Genomic DNA, 19,675 nt, shown 5'->3' with positions numbered 1-19,675 from the left:
ATATATATATATATATAGAGAGAGAGAGAGAGAGAGAGAGAGAGAGAGAAAGTTATGCTCTGCATGACGTCATTGTAAATTTTTAATTTTGCTTAAATTTAAATTATTAAAAGTAATGACAGATTTATAAATGCTAAATTCAACACACATTTCTTTTCTTTCTTTCTTTTTTTCTTTCTCCCGAAGTAGGGTCTCACTCTAACTCAGGCTGACCTGGAATTCACTGCATAGTCTCAGGGTAACCTCGAACTCCCAGCGACCCTCCTACCTCTGCCTCCCCAGTGCTGGGATTAAAGGCGTGCGCCACCACGCCGGGCTCGCAACACACATTTTTTTACTTAAAAGAGCTCTCAGCTCTTCCCTATGCACATGGGGGCTTAGATAAGCGATGATGAAAACCTTAACAAACGAGACACGACTAACGATCAGCCAAACCCAAGAGGGCAGAGCTGGCCTAGCGCGTTCCCGCCGCCGCTGCCCACCTCCCCAGAGCCCCGCGGCGCGGGCGGTCCTCTTCCGCCCGGGGCGGCGGGGTTGGGGCGGCGGGCTCGGGTCTGGAGGGCTGGGCGGCTCAGGGAGGCGGGGCCTCTCTCCGGATAGCCCAGCCCCCGCTGCAGCCCGGGCGGAGGATGCTGCGGGGAGCCGGAGGTGAGCTCCCCCTCCGCAGACGCCCCGTCCCGCTCCTCTTCCGTACGCCGCGCGCGTGGGGCAGGAGGACGGCAGCCCGGCCCATCCTGCTTCTCAGCTCAGCACGTCCAGGGCTGCCTGCCCTTCCTCAAGACTTGTCATAGGACTTTTTCCTTCCTTTGATTTCTGTGGCTACTTTTCCCCATTAATTTATTTTTATTTTAAATTGTTTATTTGAGAGAGAGAGAAAGGAGGGAAGCATGGGTGCGCCAGGGCTTCCTGCCCCTGCAAATGAACTCCAGACACAAGCACCTCTTTGTGCTGCTGGCATATGGGTACTGAGGTGTCAAACCCAGGCTTTATAAGCAAGCACCTTTGACCACTGAGCCATCCCTCCATGTGTGTGATGGGGTGTATGTGATGTGTTGTGTTTTCATGTGTGTGCACATACACACACCCCATGTGTAGGCTAAAGGAGAATGTCAGGTGTCCTTTTTTCACTCATCCATATATTTCCTTAAGACAAGGTCTCTTTAGCTCGAAAAATTAGAAATGGAACTTCCATATGACCTAGCTATACCACTCCTGGCCATATACCCTAAGGACTCTGTTCTCTACTACAAAGATACTTACGCGTCCTATGGAGTCAGCCTAGAGGCGCATCAGCAGATGAGTGGATAATGCACACAATGGAAGTGGCCCATACACAATGGAATTCCATTCAGCAGCACAGACAAATCTGCAGGAAAATGGGTGGACCTGGAAAGAATCATATTAAACAAAGTGACCCAAACTCAGACCAAACCACATGTGTTCCCTCTGGTATATGGGTCTCAGCTTATCTACAAGGACTACAAGTATGCACATATAGAAGGGCAAATGTGTCTAAAACTACAATAAAAAGCGATGAGCTGGAAGAAGGGTGAGAGGTGGGTGACAGGACACACGTGATAAATAAACGCAGGGGGGAAGGGACTGGGGCAGGGGGACTGGTGAGGACAAGAGCATTGAGTACAGGAGGAGGGGACACTCATCAACAAAATGCCAAAATGAATCATACCTAAACTTCTATGTGCCAACTAAGAGTAAATGAGAAAAAAAAAAAAATACAAGGTCTCTTCCTCACCCCAGGGCTGCTCCCTGTCAGTGAGCCCAGCACTGTCCATCTCTGTCATCATCAGGCTGTCTCCAGCGGCGAGGATCTCATGTTTAACTTCTGAGCTATTTATTTACCCAGTCCTCCTTTTCAGCATAACCAAAGAATTTTCAGTTCATTTTGCCAGGATCTGGGAAATGGGGTTCCGTCAGCCTGTCTCATTTGGTGGCGTCATCGTTTGCGTATTTCATGTGTTGAACTTGAGCCTGATGGGAGGGAGGCGGCTGTGCTCACTCATGCTCTTGATATCTGTGAGAGGGCAGGGGAGTCCCCAGACGGGCCGTCCTGGGAAGTCACCTGGTCATCTGAGGGGAACCGGGATTCTGGAATGAGGAAACAAGGGGATGGGAAAGAAGAGGCAGGCGAGTGACATCCAGCCTCCTGAGGACAGCAGTTTAGGGTCCCTGCTAGGTACCTCTGGGGCAGAGACAGGAGCCAGACTGTGATGGAGGCCTTAGGAAAAGAAGGGAAGGGGAGGGGAGGAGAGGGAAAGGAAAGAAGGGAGGGACAAAAAGAGAGGGGAGGCTGGTGCCCCCCGTGCATTGAAGATAGCCAGCCAGACTTCAAGGTGGCAGGGCAGGCTGGGTTGTTGGCCCCCCATTCCCCTGCATCCTGTCAGGAAGCAGAATGGGACCAGCACAGTCCCCAGCACTCCTGGAATCTTTTTATTATTATTATTAAATAAGTAACTTTACTGACTGTAGTTCACATGCCTGACCACTCACCCATTTTGATGTGCACGTCAGTGGCTTATATTGCACTCATAGACACATGCACACACCCACATTGTCAATGCAGGGCATTTTCATAGCCTGAAAAGGAAGTGTCTCCCCTCCCCCACAACCAGATCAGGGCTGGCTCTGCCCTGGCTTGTTGCCTGGAATTTCTTTTTATTCTTTTTTTTTTTTTTTCAAGGTAGGGTCTTGCTGTAGCCCAGGCTGACCTGGAATTCACTATGTAGTCTCAGGGTGGCCCTAAACTCACAGCGATCCTCCTACCTCTAACTCCTACCTCTAAATATGTATATATTTTAGGCTAGCCTAACAGACGGAGGGAGAGAGCGAATTGGCACACCAGGACCTTCAGCCACTGCAATCAGACTCCAGACATGTGCGACCTTGTGTGTTTGCATCACTTTGTGCGTCTGGCTTACATGGAAGCTGGAGAGTTGAGCAAGGGTTTTTGGGCTTCACAGGCAAGCACCTTAACCACAAAGTCATCTCCCCAAACCTCTTTCTTTAATATTTAGTTTTTATTTGCTTATTTATGAGCAAGTGAGGGAGAGAATGGGTGTGCCAGGGTCTCTGACCACTACAAACAAACTCCATATGCATGCATCATCATGTCCGTCGAACCTGGGTCCTTAGGCTTCGCAAGTAGGCAAGCGCCTTAACCGCTCAGCCATCCCTCTAGCTCTGTTGTCTGGAATTCCTGAATACTACTTTTTTTATTTCTAATTTTTTTTGTTTATTCTTATTTATTTATTTGAAAGCGACAGAGAGAGAATGGGCACACCAGGACCTTCAGCCACTGTAAACAGACTCCAGACGCGTGCGCCTCCTTGTGCATCTGGCTAACGTGGGTCCTGGAGAATTGAGCCTTGAACCGGGGTCCTTAAGCTTCACAGGCAAGCGCTTAACTGCTAAGCCATCTCTCCAGCCCTGAATACTCCTTTTATGAACAAGTGTTCTGTGCTTTGATTCCATTCTTCATGGGGCTCTACAGACTCTCTCTAGCTGGTTCTGTATTCAGGCTGTTGTAATTTGGAGGGTAAAACCTAGTGTTGCAAATACTAACTGTGGAGACTCCGGGAGCTCTGCACGTACCTCTGGGCAGGTGGGCTGGTCTACGGATGGACACTCCAGGGTTTAGCTATTTCCTGTGTATGAGTTTTCTGTAGCTGCCATAATTACCAGTACGCTGCATACAGTTGGCTCCAAACTGTAGGCATCCCATGCTCATAGAGCTAGAGGTGTCCCGGGCGCTGGAGGAGAGTGTGCCCACCCCTTTCTCTGAGTTCCCACATTGTCAGCAAGCCTTATGACTCTTGGCTCGCCAGCTCCTGTCTCTGCCCATTGTATGCCACCTCCCTCATGTTGATTGGTGTCTCTCCTCTAGGAAGGACACCAGATTACTCTGGTGACCTTACTCCAACCTCATCTGCAAAGACCCATTACAAATAAAGTCATAGTTACAGGACCTGGGGTTGGAAGCATTACACATCTGTTGGGGACACAAACCTGTGTCACCTTGCTTCATAAGCCCTGATCATCTGTGCCCAGAGGGAAGTAAGAGCCAGCTACTGAGAGACCATGTGCACCGGGTCACAGTGCCTACTTCTCCCTGCTTGTCCCCTCCTCACGCCCTTCCCTGGGCCCTGGCCCATCCACATCCCTCTCCACAGTTCTTTCTTCATAAAGAGGCTCAGGGGGAACGTGTCCGTGGGGCCTCACCCCATGTGAGCCTGTGGACCCTAGGTGACCAAGACCCCTGTTACTCTCCCTGGGGTTCCAAGCTCAGGCACAGTCTAGAAGCCTACCTTCCTTCTAAGAGACTGAGAAAGTCGTGGGACAGAGATTTCTGGAGTGATTTCCTGCAAGGAAGTTGATCTTTTATTATATTTTTTTCCTCCTTACTTGCATTAGTCTTTGGTGCTCGGACTTTGAGTTTTGGGGCAGGTCACGTGGCATGAATAGCTGTTAGGTCCTTCCTGCCCAGCCCTGCACCTCTGGCTGCCCGCAAAGGAGGACCCGGGAGCCACCTGCAACACCAGCCAGGTCTGGGGGACATCTTGCCCACAGATCCCCTCTGGCTGCCCGAAGGCCCTGCAGAAGCGAATCTGAACACCTCCAGTAAGTACTCACTGGAGCCCAGAGATGGAGTGTTAGGTACTTTTCTCATTGTTGTGACAAAATACCTGGCAAAAACAATGTGAGGAAGGGAGGGTTTATTTTGGAACACAGTTAAGGGGACACGTCCATTATAAAGGCACGGTGGCAGGAGCGTGAGGCAGCTGGTCACACGGCATCACAGTCACGAAGCTGAGGGGCGAATGCTGGGGCTCAGATCCATTTCTCTTTTATACTCAGTCCAGGACCTCAGCCTGAGGATTGGTGCAACCCACATGCAAGGGTGGCTCTTCCCTCCCGGTGAAACTTCTCCAGAAACACCCCCACAGGCACACACAGAGACGTGGCTCCTAAATTGTTCTAAACTCAGTCAAGTTTATTATTAAGATTAACCTTCATGGGAAGCTAGGGGGGGGAGTGGTGGTGCTAACCTGTTATCCTGCACTGGGGAGGTGCAGACTGGAGAATCAGGAATTCAAGATCATTCTCACCTATATAGCAAGTTCAAGGCCAGCTGAGCTACTTGAGATCCCACCTCAAGACAAAACAGCAACAAACACATTGTGGCGTACAGGCGCATTGGGTGCAGTTCACAAGGACAGGACATTCCAGCTACCATGAGATCCTGCCTCAACACAAAACAACAAAGAGATGCTGAGGTCTTCTCCCTCTCTCTCTGCCTCTCTGTCTCCTTCTTCCTTTGCATGGAAACAAGAAGCAAATAAATTAATTTTTAAAAGTTAAAACAGGGCTGGAGAGATGGCTTAGCAGTTAAGATGCTTGCCTGCGAAGCCTAAGAACTCATGTTGAAATCTCCAGGTCCCACGTAAGCCAGACGCACACTGACATAAGTGCACGATGTTGCACATGCACCCATGGGGCGCATGCATCGGGAGTTGTTTGCAGTGACTGAAGGCCCTGGTGCACCCATTCTTTATCTCTCTGCCTCTTTCTCTCTCTCAGATAAATAAAAGAAAAAAAGGGGACAGTTAAAACAAATAAAAGTTAAAGTAAAATGATGTAACACAGATAAACTTCAAAGGCACATAGATGATAGTACTTCTACAGGATGAGTGCGTTTAGGTGACCCAAGGGTTAATAGGAAAGACACCATTTATGTAAAGTTGTTTGCATGAAGAATCGTGCAAATATACTTTAGTGGTAAACACATCTATGTATAGAAAGTAGTTTTTTATTTTTTGTTTTTTGGTTTTTTTGAGGTAGGGTCTTACTGTAGCCAGGCTGACCTGGAATTCACTATGTAATCTCAGGGTGTCCTTGAACTCACAGTGATCCTCCTACCTCTGCCTCCCGAGTGCTGGGATTAAAGGCGTGCGCCACCACGCCCGGCTCTGGAAAGTGATTTTTGAAATAGATTGAGCAGGGCTTGGATATGTAGCTCAGTGATAGAGAGCTTGCCTAACTATGGTGGTTTGAAGATAATGCTCCCCATAGGCTCACGTGTTTTTGAATAGTTGGTCCCTCGGTGGTGGTAATTGGGGAAATTTGTGGGACTTTGGGGTGGTGGAGCCTTGCTGGAGGAGGTGTGTTGCTGAGGATGGGCTTTGCGGTAACACAGACCAGCTCCAAACTCAGCAGTGAAACTAAGTCCACCCAGATGATGTGACAAGATGGGACGTCCTGCTCTGCTGCCTGTCCCATGCTTTCCTTGCCACAGTGAAGCTTCCGTTCGAAACTGTAAGCAGAAAGAAATTCCTTCTTCTCTCAAGCTGCCTGTGGCTGGCTTTTGTCTCAGGAGTGGCAAAGTAACGGCTGCACCTAGCATGGGGGAGGCCCTGGGCTCCACCCCCAAACAGCACACGTACTAATGCCAGCTAAAATAAGCCTAGCAGGGGTCTTTGGGGAGAAAGGGAAGGAAAGGGACTAAAGAGCAAAGCTCTACCAACTTTCTCTACCGCCCCCTTCCCTCCTTGCTTATTCCTTTGCTTCCTTATGTTTTAACTTTCAAGTGCTAGGGAATGAGACCTCTGTCCTTGCACATGCTAGGCAAGCATTGAAGCAGCGAAGTACATCCCAGTGCTGTAGGACCTGTTCTTTCGTTAGTACCTGTTATTTTTTTAATGAGGTGAAAGAGACAGAGAAAGAGAGAATGGGTACACCAAGGCCTCCTACCACTGCAAATAAATGCCAGATGCATGCACCACTTTGTGCATCTGGCTTCACATGAATACTAGGGAACCAAACCCAGGTCATTAGGCTTTGCAAGCAGGTGCCTTTAACAACTAAGCCATCTCTCCAGCCCCTGAATCTCCACCTTTTTAAGCCCACCCCACAGTGCAGCACTCAGGGACCTTGGGAATTATCGTCTCATGGACTGAGAAGATGTCTCAGTTCGGAGGGCGCATGAGGGCCTAGATCGATCCCTAGAACCCATGTGAAGACTTGTCAGGCACAGTGATGATGCTTGTAATCCCAGGGCTGCAGAGATGGGGACAGGAGTGTCTCTGAGCCTCACTGGCCAGCCAGTCTTACATCCTTAGCCAGTTTCAGGCCAGTGAGAGATGCTATCTCAAAAAAGGTTGGGCTGGAGAGATGGCTTAGCAGTTTGCATTTGCCTGCAAAGCCAGAGGATCCCAGTTCAACTCTCCAGGACCCACATAAGCCAGATTCACAAGGGGGTGCACGCATCTGGACTTTGTTTGCAGTGGCTGGAGACCCTGGTATACCCGTTCTCTCTCTCTCTCAAATAAATAAATAAAATATATTTTAAAAAGATAGATGGACTGGGTGTAGTGGTACATACCTTTAATCCCAGCATTTGGGAGGCTGAGATAAAAGGATCATAATGAGTTTTAGGTCAGCCTGGACTATATCTAGAAAGAGATCCAGGTCAGCCTGGGCTGGAGCAAGACCCTGCCTCAAAAAAAGAAAAATATATATATATATATATGGATTCAAGGCCAGCCTGAGACTACATAGTGAATTCCAGGTCAGCCAGGGCTAGAGTGAGACCCTACCTCAAAAAATTCCTAATATATATGTGTGTGTGTGTGTGTGTGTGTGTGTGTAATTGGTGTCTGTATTAGTTACTTTCTCATTACTGTGACCAAAAACCTGACCAGAAGCAACTTATGGACCCAAGAGTTTATGTTGGCTTAGAGTTCAAGGCATGATGGCCAGAGCATGAACCGCTGGTCCCACTGTGTCCACAAGCAGGAAGCAGAGAGCAATGAGTGCTAAGCCAGCTCTTACCTGTCATAGCATACAGGGCTGCAGCTGAAAGAACAGTCAGGGTGAGTCTTCCCACTTCAACTAACCAAATCAGGAAGATCCCTTAAAGCATGCCAAGAGGCTAACCTGATCTACAAATGCCCAGAGGTTCATTTTCTAGGTGACAACCATCACAGCACCTGAGGAATGGCACTCAAGGCTGTCCCCGGCATCCACACACATAAATAAGCATGCACGCACATGAACATACACACACAGAGAAAAAGGAATTACTGGCCCGAGAAGGAAGTCCTCTGACACAGTTCAGGAGAGTCTCAAAGGTGACTTTGTACCACTTCCACCTCCCCAAATAACCAGCTGTCTTTTTCATTCTAGGATTTTTTGATTTTGTTTTTGTTTTTGGAGGAAGGGTCTCACTCTGGTCCAGGCTGACCTGGAATTAACTATTAATTCAGAGTGGCCTTGAGCTCTTGGCAATCCTATCTCTGCCTCCCAAGTGCTGGGATTTAAAGGCATGAGCCACCACACCTAGCTTTAGGATTTTTTTTTTTCAAGGTAGGGTCTCACTCACTCTCACTCAGGGTGGCCTCGAACTCATGGTGATCCTCTTACCTCTACTTCCCTGAGTGCTGGGATTAAAGGCATGCACTACCATGCCCAGCTCATTCTAAGACTTCTTTTAAAAAATATTTTTATTTATGTACTTGCAAGCAGAGAGAGAAAGAGAGCCAAACAGAGAGAGAATGGGTGCACCATGGCCCCTAGCCACTGCAAACAAACTCCAGACACATGTACCCCTTTTGTGCATCTGGCTTTACGTGGGTACTGGGATTCTAACTTGGATTGTTAGGTTTTGCAGGGCAAGTGCCTTAGCTGCTGAGCCATCTTTCCAGCTCCATTCTACGAATTTGATTTTAGAAAGATCCATGGGCATTTAATACCCATGAAGGCAGAGCTGGAGAGATGGCTCAGTGGTTAAAGGCAGTTGCTTGCAAAACCTGATGGCCTAGGTTCAATACCCTAGTACCCTTATAAAGCTAGATGCACAACATGGCACAGTTGTCTGCAGTTTATTTATAGCAGCATGGCCCTTACTCTGTCGCTCTCAAATAAATAAATAAATAAATAAAATACTAAAATCCATGAAGGCTTATGTAATGACACACACCTGTAACCCCAGCACTTGGGAGGCTGCGGCAGGAAATTAGAGAGTTCAAGTCCAGCTTGGGTTACACAGTGAGACCCTAACTAAGGAGCCAGAGGGATATAGCTTTGTGGGTCCGAGTGCTGGTCAAACATGGAGACCTGCATTCGGCCTCTCGAGCTGGGATCACAGGCCTGCGTCACTGTGCCTGGATACTTTATTCAATTATTTATTCACTTAATTACTTGTTTATTTGTTATTTGTTTAAGAAAAGCTCCAACTGACCAGCATGGTATGAATTAGTGACTTTATTCGCTGGGTCAGGTTTGGTAGAGGTGGAAACCAAGGAGCGCTTTCCAGCCTCCTGGTCAGTGTGACAAGCAGCGACTGTGTCCCCAGACCTCTCCCTGCTGGACCAGTGCCTCTGCACGCCCACCCTGAGCCCCTGCCCCATGCCCCACAGGCAGGCTCAGTCCTGGGCAGGCTCTCTTCCAAGTCAAGCTCCCCTCCTGACTGCCACCTCACCCCTTTACCCTCCCACACAGAACCCCCCAGGGCTGCCAACTGCCTAGCACAGCGTCCAAGTGCCAAGGTTTACTCTCAAGCACTTTCTAACGTTTTTCTCTCTCTCTCTCTCTCTCTTTCTCTCCCTCTCTCTCTTCCTACCCTCTTTGGGGTTTTTTTGTGTGATGGGGTAGAACTCAGTATATTGTGCATGACTGAGGTTGGGTGAGGCATCAACCTTGCTTGCATTGACACACTGACATTCCCTAAAGAGCCGTGTTAGATATGCTCTTCCGTGAAAAGAAATCTCTGTTTATGTACATCTGTATCTTAGACAGACTATAAATTCCTCCTCCTAAACAACTTGATCCCCTAGTGAGTCATTTCTCTCCCCACCCTTGAAAGTGGAAGTTCAAAGTAGGCATGGTGGGGCACGTAATGCAGCACGTGGGAGGTGGAGACAGGAGGATCCGTCATCAAGGCCAGTCTGAAGTACTGAGAGACACAATGTCTCAAAATACCAAAATACCAAAAAAAAAAAAAAAAAGAAAAAGAAAAAAAAATTTAAGCCCAAGGTGGCAGTACACTCAGGAGGCAGAGACAGAAGGATCGCTGTGAATTCAAGGCTGCCAGGACTACAGAGTGAGTGGCAGGTCAGCCTGGGCTAGAATGAGACCCTATCTCAAAAACAAACAGACAAACAAAAACAAAAGTAATACAGAAAAAGACTGATAGATTGAGAGAGACTGTGATTGCAGACCCGTGGGGAAATTGATCTATTTTGCCATCTTGGGGTTTGGTTTGGTTTTGTGGTGCCAAGGATGTCACATACACGCCTAGCCAGAGCTCCATCAAGGCTCCACCCCAAACTTTGGCCCAGTTTTCTTTTATGTGCATATGCGTATGTGGTGTGTGTGGGGGTATATACTGGTTCCTGTGTGTGTGGGCTTGAGTTGTCTTCCTCCATTGGTGTTCTTATTTACTGAGACAGGTGTCTTGCTTGAACCCAGAACTCACTGATTTGGCTGATCTGGCTAGCCAGCTTGCTCTGGGACTCCCTGTCTCAATTTCCCAAGCACGATGGTTATAGGCAGATGCATAACCGCCTGGCATTTACGTGGGTGCTGGGGACCTGAATTCAGGTCTTCATACTTGCATAGCAAGTTGTTTATCCAGTGAGTTTCTATCTCTCAGCCCTGTGACCTGGTTTTTAATGCCACTCTCCTTGGGCCAATCAGGTCCCTAGCTACCTGCAGCACAAGGCAAACTGAGACACCAGGGAGAGGAATCATCTGGTGTTGGCCCTCAGGGAGGACCTGCCCCTTAGCTGGCCACAGGACATGGGGAGCCAGGGTGGGAGGGCTGGTGGCAGGATGTTCTTTTCGCTAGTGGGGTGTCCCTTCTCCTCAGTGACATGGGCCAAGTGGGCCTGAACGGGGTCTTCCCCCTGTGCTCTCCCAGGGTGCACAGAGCCAGCATGGCGGAACTGCGCCGCACAGACTCCACGCTGTCGGCCCTGGACGAGGAGACGCTCTGGGAGATGCTAGAGAGCCAACGCTGCAAGATCGTGGGGAGCATCTGTCCCAGCCGCCTCACCCCCTACCTGCGCCAGGCCAAGGTGCTGAGCCAGCTGGATGAGGAGGAGGTCCTGCACAGTCCTCGCTTCACCAACAGTGCCATGAGGGTCGGTGAGTCCCCACGATGGATGGCCTGTGGCCGCTTGGCTCACCTCCTGGCACCTCATCTCCAGCTGGGCTCTTCCTGCCCAGCAGTAGAACTGGACTGGCACCCCAACAAGGAGTGCAGGGCTTCAACCGAGGGAGTGGCATTCCACTTTCCAGAGATTGAGGCAGGAAGATTGCCACAAATTCAAGGCCAGTCTGGATTGTAGTGTGAGACCCTGTATTAAAAACAAGAACAAAAAAAAAGCCGTGTGTAGTGGCGCACACCTTTAATCCTAGCACTTGGGAGGCAGAGGTAGGAGGATCTCTGTGAGTTTGAGGACAGCCTGAGATTACATAGTGAATTCCAAGTCAGCCTGGGCTAGAGCGAGACCCTACCTCTAAAAACAAAAGAAAAGTCTGGGCATTTGGCTTGATTGGTGGAGTACTTGTCTGGCATGCATGAGGCCCTGAGTTCAAATCCCAACACCATATAAACAATATGTAGTGGCACATATCTGTAGTATCAGCTCTTGGCAGGTAGAGGCAGGAAGATCAGAAGTTAAGGTCAGCCTGAGCTAAATGAGACTTTGTCTCAAAAAAAGAAAGAAAGATGGGCTGGAGAGGTGACTTGTGGTTGAGTGCTTGCCTATGAAGCCTGAGGACCCTAGTTCGAGGATCAATTCCCCAGGACCCACGTTAGCCAGATACACAAGGGGGCGCACGCATCTGGAGTTTGTTTGCAGTGGCTGGATGCCCTGGTGCACCCATTCTCTCTCTCTCTCTCTCTCTGCCTCTTTCTCTCTCTGTCTGTCACTCTCAAATAAATAAATAAAAATAAACTAAAAAAAAAGTTTTAAAGAAGAAAGAAAGAAATAGGAAAAAGGGTCAGAGTTCCCAATTTTGGGGACACTGTACCATTATTTTAGTCCTTAACAGAGCCCCAACAAATGACTGTGAACAATTTTGACTTCAAACACCACAGTGAGTCTGGAGTAGGGCTCAGTGGTGGAGCACACACTTAACATGTGCAAGGCCCTGGTTCTATCCCGAGCACCGAGAGGAGAAAAGTCCACAGTGATGCGTCTCCCTCACTTCTTCAGGCCAGAAACCTTGCATCAAAGTGTAGACAGGGCTGTGTTCCCACTGCAGTCTTTCAGGGCTGACTCCTGCCTTTCAAGTTCAGGTGGCCATCTCGCTGCCTCCACCTCCACAGGCCTCTTCTGTCTGTCTTTTCCTCGTCTGCCTCTTGGAAGCACACCTGTTATTGGATCGGGGCCTAGCTGGCTACTCATAATTCATACTCACCTTATCTTAAGATATTTCAGTTAATTATATCTGAAAAGACTCTTTTTTAAAAATAGCTTTTATTTATTTATTTGAGAGAGAGATAAAGAAACAAATAGCAAGATTAGATTCTGCAAACAAAATCCAGACACATGTGCCGCCTTGTGCATCTGGCTTACAGGGGTCCTGAGGAATCGGACCTAGATCCTTTGGCTTTACAAGCAAATACTTTAATAGGCAAGTCATCTCTCTATAGCCCTGAAAAGATTCTTTCTCTAGAGAAATCCATGTGGGCATGTTCTGGGTGGGTCTGTCTTCTTGAGGCACGGCTCAGCCCACTGCAGACATCGTTAGCATCAGTTCTGTTGGTCTGACAGGCAATGTTTCCCTATTTATTTATTACAGAGAGAGAGGGTGGAGGAGAATATGGGCATGCCAGGGCCTCCTGCCACTGCAAACAAACTCCAGATGCATGTGCCACTTTGTGTATCTGGCTTTACATGGGTATTGGGAAATTAAACTGGAGCCATTAAGCGTTTTAAGCTAGTACCTTTAACTATAAAGCTGTCTTTCCAGCTGTTTCCTCACTTAGAAGTGGAGATGCTCATGACTTTTCCATAGAAGGTTGATATAATGTGTGCGTATGTTAGTTCATGGACCTCAAGTGCAGGAAAGATTGTCCTGAACTAATCTTAGGCTGAGAGAGGTGGGATTTGAGCCCTGCCTGGATCTGGGCACTTTGGGATGCCCCAAGGCTCTCTGCACTCACCCCCTGAGGGATTGGAGAGCTATCCTTTATTATTTACACACAGTCTGGTGTCCCCACAGCATGGTGGCCTTATTTTATACACCTAGCTCTTAACACAGCACTTGGATGCTCCCAGTAAGTTAGTCAACAAGAATGGATCTTAGGGCTAGAGAGATGGCTCAGCAGCAAAAGGGACTTGCTCCATAGGACTGCTAACTGCGGTTCAATCTCCAGCACCCCCATGAAGTCACACTCAAAATGATGCAAGCAGCTATCGTCCCAACATGCCTGTGGTACTGATAGTCAGAGCCTGAAATTCCCAAGTCTAGCCAAGGCCAGCTAGTCTGGCCTTCCCCATGGCAAAAATAAGAGACACCCTGTCTGAAAGGTGGTCCTTTGAACTCCTTAAAGAGGTGGTCCTCTGATCTCCACAAGACACTGTCATGCATGTAACCCTGCACATATGCATACATATACACACACACACAAGTAAATATATTTTTTAAAAATGGAGGGTCTGGAGAAATGGCTTAGCAGTTGAAGGCACTTGCTTGCAAGCCTCCTGACCCGGGTTTAATTCCCCAGCCACCCACGTAAAGCCAAGCTCTAGAGGGGCATTCATTTGCAATGGCAAGAGATCCTGGCCCATCAATATGCACACATGCTTGCATGAATAAATAAATAAATAATTTAAAGAGCAGTAGGGGTACATCTCACCCCAGGATCCCAGAGAGTTGCCTTCTCCTAATTCCCAGTTGCGCATGGCTGTCCAACCCCTGTTGACCCTCAGGGAGGGCAGCTAGCAAAGCTCAGAATGGCTTTCTCTCCCAAGGGCACCTGTTGGATCTGCTAAAGGCCCGAGGGAAGAACGGAGCCATCGCCTTCCTAGAGAGCGTGAAGCTGCACAACCCCGACGTCTACACCCTGGTCACGGGGCTGCAGCCTGACATTGACTTCAGCACTTTCAGTGGTGAGAGCTGCACCTAGGGCGGGAGGGCAGGGGTGAGCACCCCACTTCTCCACGTGGCCGCTGCCGCAGGCTCCCTGCTTCCTTCCAGGCCAAGCCCCCCCACCCCCGGCCCCGCCCTTGGCAAGCTCCCAACTCCCTGCTTTGAGGAGGGAGGGGCCGGGAGAAGGACCCTGGGCTCTACAAAGTCCATCTGTAGTTACCCAGTGCCGTGAGGAGACCGCGGGGCAGCTGTGCCTTTCAGTGGCACAGGACCAGCTGTTAGCTGCCCTCGGTGGATGGCACAGGGCAGTCCCATCTCTTAGCAGGTCCAGAGAGACCCCTCCTGAGGGGCAAGGGAAGCTGGGACTTCTGCCTGTGGACACACTCACCTAAGCAAAGCCTTAGCTGGCGTGGTGGGTGGTCAGGCCATTTTGGTAACTGAGCAATTCTGTCCTTCCCTGAAAGAGCTGTTGGAAGATTTCACTCTTCAGCAGGCCTGGATTGGGCAGGGCTAAGGAGATGGCTTGGTGGCTCAGAGCACTTGCTGCACAAGCCTGAGGGTCTGACAGGGCCCGAGTTCAATCCCTAGAACCCACATAAAAAGCCAGATGTAACTATGCATTCCTGTAACCCCAGTCCTACAGGGGGCGGGCAGGGTCATCAGCTCCAGGTTCAGTGAGGCTCTGTCTCAAGGAAACAATGTGGAAGAGAGACAGAGGAGGGTGCCTGCTGTTCTCCTCTGACCTCTGCTTGTATGTACAAAAGCATGGGTATCTGTATGCACACATACATTCATTATACTGCACACACCACATATACACCACCCGACCCATCACAGAGAGAGAGAGCACACGTGCATTCACTATACTGCACACTCCACATGTACACCACCCCACCCATCACAGAGAGAGAGAGAGAGAGCACACGTGCATTCACTATGCTGCACACACCACATGTACACCACCCCACCCATCACAGAGAGAGAGAGAGAGAGAGAGAGAGAGAGAGAGACAGAGACAGAGAGCGCACGTGCATTCACGATACTGTACACACCACATGTACACCACCCCACCCATCACAGAGAGAGAGAGAGCACACAAGTTCAGGACTGGAACCTGGGAGAAGTGCTGAGTTTGGATCCTCAGGTGCTGTGTTTTCCCCCTGTATTCCAGCCCTGGGGAGGCAGAGAGAGGGGATCCCTAGGGCTCACTGGCTAGCTAGTCCAGCTGAGAAGGTGAACTTGAGGTTCAGTGAGAGACCTTATCTCAAAAATTAAGTCAAGGGGAAAGTGAGGGGAGGGCGGTCATTACCATTGGATATTGTTTACAATCGTGGAAGTTGTTAATAAAAAAAAAAAAGAAATATTTGAACTGGGGAGATGGCTCAGTGGTTAAAGGCACTTGCTTGCAAAGCCTGATGGCCCAAGGTCAATTCCTTAGCTACCCACATGAAACCAGATGAACAAAGTGACATATATGTCTTCGTGTACAGTGAAAGGAGGCCCTGGTGTGTCCATACACATACTCTCCATCTGTCTCCCTCAAATAAATAAATAAATATTTTTAAAAAGAAAAAAGTTAAGTCAAAGTGCAACTGAGGAAGACCTCCAACCCTGGCCTCTGGTGCACGCGTGTGTGCGTGCGTACACACACACAAGCGCACACACATGCACACACACACACAGAGGCATGCACATGCACAGACATGCATGCAAATACACATGCACACGTGGGGGGAAAGATCAGGACTCTCAGGGCGCTCAAAACAGTGGCTAATCGCTAGGACACATTTATGTTAATGCTCTGCCACACAGGTTAGTGGCCATGGCTGTGTTTTTCCTGGGTTGATGTGATAAATGATTCGCCTTCAGTTCCAAAGGTGGTGTGGACAGTGGCTCACACAGGTCAATCCTTGGGCCCAAATCACGCTGTGCTATTTATTTAACCAAATTGCGGAGTCCTAGTGGAGCTGAAGGCTTTTAAGAGGCCAACAGGTTAGGGCTGAAAACAGCAGGGGTCTAGGCATGAGGTGCAAGAGTCAGAGGTGGCTGGGTGTGGTAGTGCATGGGCATCCTAACACCTAGAAGGTAAAGACAGGAGGATCAGGCGTTCAAAGCCATCCTCAGCTATATGGCAAGTTCTCATTCATCCTGGGCTACTTGAGACTCTGCCTCAAAAAATAAAAATCAGGGTGGAGAGATGGCTTAGCAGTTAAGGCACTTGCCTGCAAAGTCCAAGGACCCAGGTTCGATTCTCCAGGACCCACGTAAGCCAGATGTACAAGGGTGTGCATGCATCTGGAGTTCGCTTACAGTAGTTAGAGGTCCTAGCGTGCCCATTCTCTCCCTTGCTCTCTGTCTCTAATAAATAAATAAAAATAAAATCTTTTAAAAATAAAAATCAAGCCGGGCGTGGTGGCTCACGCCTTTAATCCCAGCACTCTGGAGGCAGAGGTAGGAGGATCGCCATGAGTTCGAGGCCAGCCTGAGACAACATAGTGAACTCCAGGTCAGCCTGGGCTAGAGCAAGACCCTAGCCTCAAAAAGCAAAAAAAGTAAATAAAAAAAAATAAAAACGACCCAGCAACTGAGAACAGAGGGGCACTGCGGGCCCTCCTGCAGGCCTCATGGAGACGTCCAAGCTGACCGAGTGCCTGGCGGGAGCCATCAGCAGCCTGCAGGAGGAGCTGGCCCAGGAGAAGGTGCAGAAGGAGGCGCTGCTGCGCCGGTGCCAGGGGCTGAAGGAGAGCCTGGGTGCCGCCGAGGCCCGGGTGGAGGCCCTGCGCCAGCTGGAGGCCGACCACAGCCGCACGAAGCACGAGGCCAGCGTGCACTTCCACGAGGTGCTGAAGCTCAAGGACGAGATGCTGAGCCTCTCGCTGCACTACAGCAACGCGCTGCGCGAGAAGGAGCTGGCCGCCACGCGCTGCCACAGCCTGCAGGAGGAGGTGGGTGCGGGCCCACGCGGCTGGGCTGGGAGGCTCCGCCCGCTGCCGCCCCGCCGGCCCCGCAGGCAGCGCCCCTCCCCTCTCCTCTGCCCAGCTAGCTGAGGGTCTGACAGGGCCCGAGTTCAATCCCTAGAACCCACACAAAAAGCCAGATGTAACCATGCATTCCTATAACCCCAGTCCTACAGGGGGCGGGCAGGGGCATCAGCTCCAGGTTCAGTGAGGCTCTGTCTCAAGGAAACAATGTGGAAGAGAGACAGAGGAGGGTGCCTGCTGTTCTCCTCTGACCTCTGCTTGTATGCGCAAAAAGCATGGGTATCTGTATGCACACATACATTCACGATACTGCACACACCACATGTACACCACCCCACCCAACACAGAGAGAGAGAGAGAGAGAGAGAGAGCACATGCATTCACTATACTGCACACACCACATATACATCACCCCACCCATCACAGAGAGAGAGAGAGCACACAAGTGCAGGACTGGAACCTGGGAGAAGTGCTGAGTTTGGATCCTCAGGTGCTGTGTTTTCCCCCTGTATTCCAGCCCTGGGGAAGTAGAGAGAGGGGATCCCTAGGATCTTAGCTGTGGTCTACCCAGGGAGCTGGCCCCACTCCTCCCGGGTCCCTCTGGGAAGGACTTTGCCCCAGAATTGCCCCTGGCCTGGCAGTGCACTACTTACCCTGTGGCATCTGGGGCCAGGCTGGTTGGTCTGGGTTCCGCGTTAGTTTACCACCTGTGACGCAGCAACCCATCTGTGCAGTGGCATAGGGACCACCCATTTCTACAGCCTGACTTTGGTCCTCGTAGCTATAGCAGCATCATGTACCTACTGTGCCCGCCTCAGGACGGAAGCTTTGCCCACAGCTCTCCTCCTCTTTGGCCTTCACAGCTCTACCTGGTGAAGCAGGAGTTGCAGCGGGCCAGCCTTGTGTCTTCCTGTGAACGGGAATCTCAAGAGAGGTCCCTGAAGATGACCAGTGACCTGGGGTCACAGGAGGAGGAGCTGAGCCTCCTCAGGGAGAAAGAGAAGCTCTGCTCAGTGACCTTCAGCCTGGTAGGTCAAGGTCCCTCAGTGGGAGCCTGCTGCCTCCCCTGGACCTGGGGGGCGGGTGTCGTTGGCATCAGCAGGTGGCTTTGGGCTGTGGGAATTCTGATAGGTGGCTTCGCAAAGCAGAGGCTAAGGACTGAGCGAGGTGAGTTCAAGGGCTCATGCCAGCCCCTTCTCTAAAGGCCAGGCTGGCCGGACACTTGCCATTCTCCTGCCTTAGCCTTCTGAGTAGCTGGGATCAGAGCCTTGTACCCCAACACCTGGCTGACAGGTGCCTTTCCAGAGGATTCCCCTACTGCTACAGCAAGGCCACATACCTGGCCTTGGAGTTTTCCTGTGAGACCGTGTTTCTTCAGGGGCAGTGCTCTGGGGAGGTTGGGGTCCTGAGCTGACCTGTTTCTGGACCAGGTGGAGAAGGACATTCTGGAGCAGAGCCTGGACGAGGCTCTGGAGGGCAAGCAGGAGCTGGTGGACCGCATACACTCCCTGCGGGAGCGCGCCGCGGCCGCCGAGAGGCAGCGGAAGCAGGTGAGCCCTCGAGCGGCAAGGGGGGAACGGGGACACAGCCCTGGCACCACAGTTTCGCTGATTTCTTGGTCTGCTCATCTGTGCTACACGAGGGCCACATCAGATGTCAATGGTCAGGCAGCAAGACAAGGTCATGCCAAAGGCTTGGGGCCAAGTGACAACCAGAGATTTGGTCATGGGGAGAGCGGGGGAGAAGCAAGGCAGGCTGGGGAGAAGCAGCTTGTGTACTTGAGGACATTAAACAGCACATAACTCTGCCCGCAAAGTGTGTTCACCTTTGCTGACGGAACCCCACATGCACCTTGCTGGGGCTCTGGAGAAAAGAGCACAAGGTCGCCTCCAGGACCCCCTTGCCTCCTCTTCCTCGTGCCCCTCCCCCTGCCCGAGCTCTCAGAACCTCTGACCTCCGTGGACACTGTTCACCCCTCTGCCCAGTACTGGGAGGAGAAGGAACAGACACTGCTCCAGTTCCAGAAGACGAAGGTGGACTGCGAGCTGTACAGGGAGAAGATGACCATGCTGCAGGGCCAGGTGGCCGAGCTGCAGAAGGAGCGCGACCAGGTAGACGTCCCGGGGCTAAGGGGGCTGCGCATGCCTGCCCTTGCGAGGGGGCTCAGGAGGACCCCACCCCCTCCACCGCCCACCCCTGCCGGCGTGTGGCTGAGGCCGAGGGCTGCTGCTGGCTCAGAGGACATGTCTCCGGGCTCTGCCTGACACGAATGGCAGCCGGCTTCAGAATTCAGTCTCTTGGAGCTGAGGAGGTGGCCCCGTGGGAAAAGCCCCTACATGAAGCCCCTGACTACTTGAGTTCAGATCCCTAGATCCCAGGTTGGAGCCTGAAGCTATAGTGTGTGTGTGAGGGTGTGGGTATAATAATTTTTTTTTTTTTTTTTGGTTTTTCGAGGTAGGGTTTCACTCTAGCTCAGGCTGACCGGGAATTCACTCTGTCGTCGCAGGGTGGCCTTGAACTCACGGCCATCCTCCTACCTCTGCCTCCCTAGCACTAGGATTAAAGGCGTGCACCAC

General features: G+C 50.6%; 1 protein-coding gene across 1 annotated transcript in view; it reads left to right on the top strand.

The window, feature by feature from the left end:
* Window positions 1-4,565: 4,565 nt before the first annotated feature.
* Card14 (caspase recruitment domain family member 14) overlaps window positions 4,566-19,675 on the top strand; it is a 34,715-nt gene continuing 19,605 nt past the window's right edge. The window contains exons 1-7 of the mRNA XM_045158633.1: window positions 4,566-4,635; window positions 10,934-11,160; window positions 14,001-14,138; window positions 16,738-17,063; window positions 17,963-18,127; window positions 18,530-18,649; window positions 19,085-19,210. Coding sequence (XP_045014568.1) covers window positions 10,950-11,160; window positions 14,001-14,138; window positions 16,738-17,063; window positions 17,963-18,127; window positions 18,530-18,649; window positions 19,085-19,210 — 1,086 coding nt within the window. The 5' untranslated portion in view covers window positions 4,566-4,635; window positions 10,934-10,949. The remainder of the gene's footprint in view (window positions 4,636-10,933; window positions 11,161-14,000; window positions 14,139-16,737; window positions 17,064-17,962; window positions 18,128-18,529; window positions 18,650-19,084; window positions 19,211-19,675) is intronic.

Source organism: Jaculus jaculus, chromosome 9, assembly GCF_020740685.1.
Source record: "Jaculus jaculus isolate mJacJac1 chromosome 9, mJacJac1.mat.Y.cur, whole genome shotgun sequence".
Lineage (NCBI taxonomy): Eukaryota > Metazoa > Chordata > Mammalia > Rodentia > Dipodidae > Jaculus > Jaculus jaculus.
The sequence above is the reverse complement of the archived record's forward strand: the minus strand, read 5'-3'. Positions and strand labels throughout refer to the sequence as shown.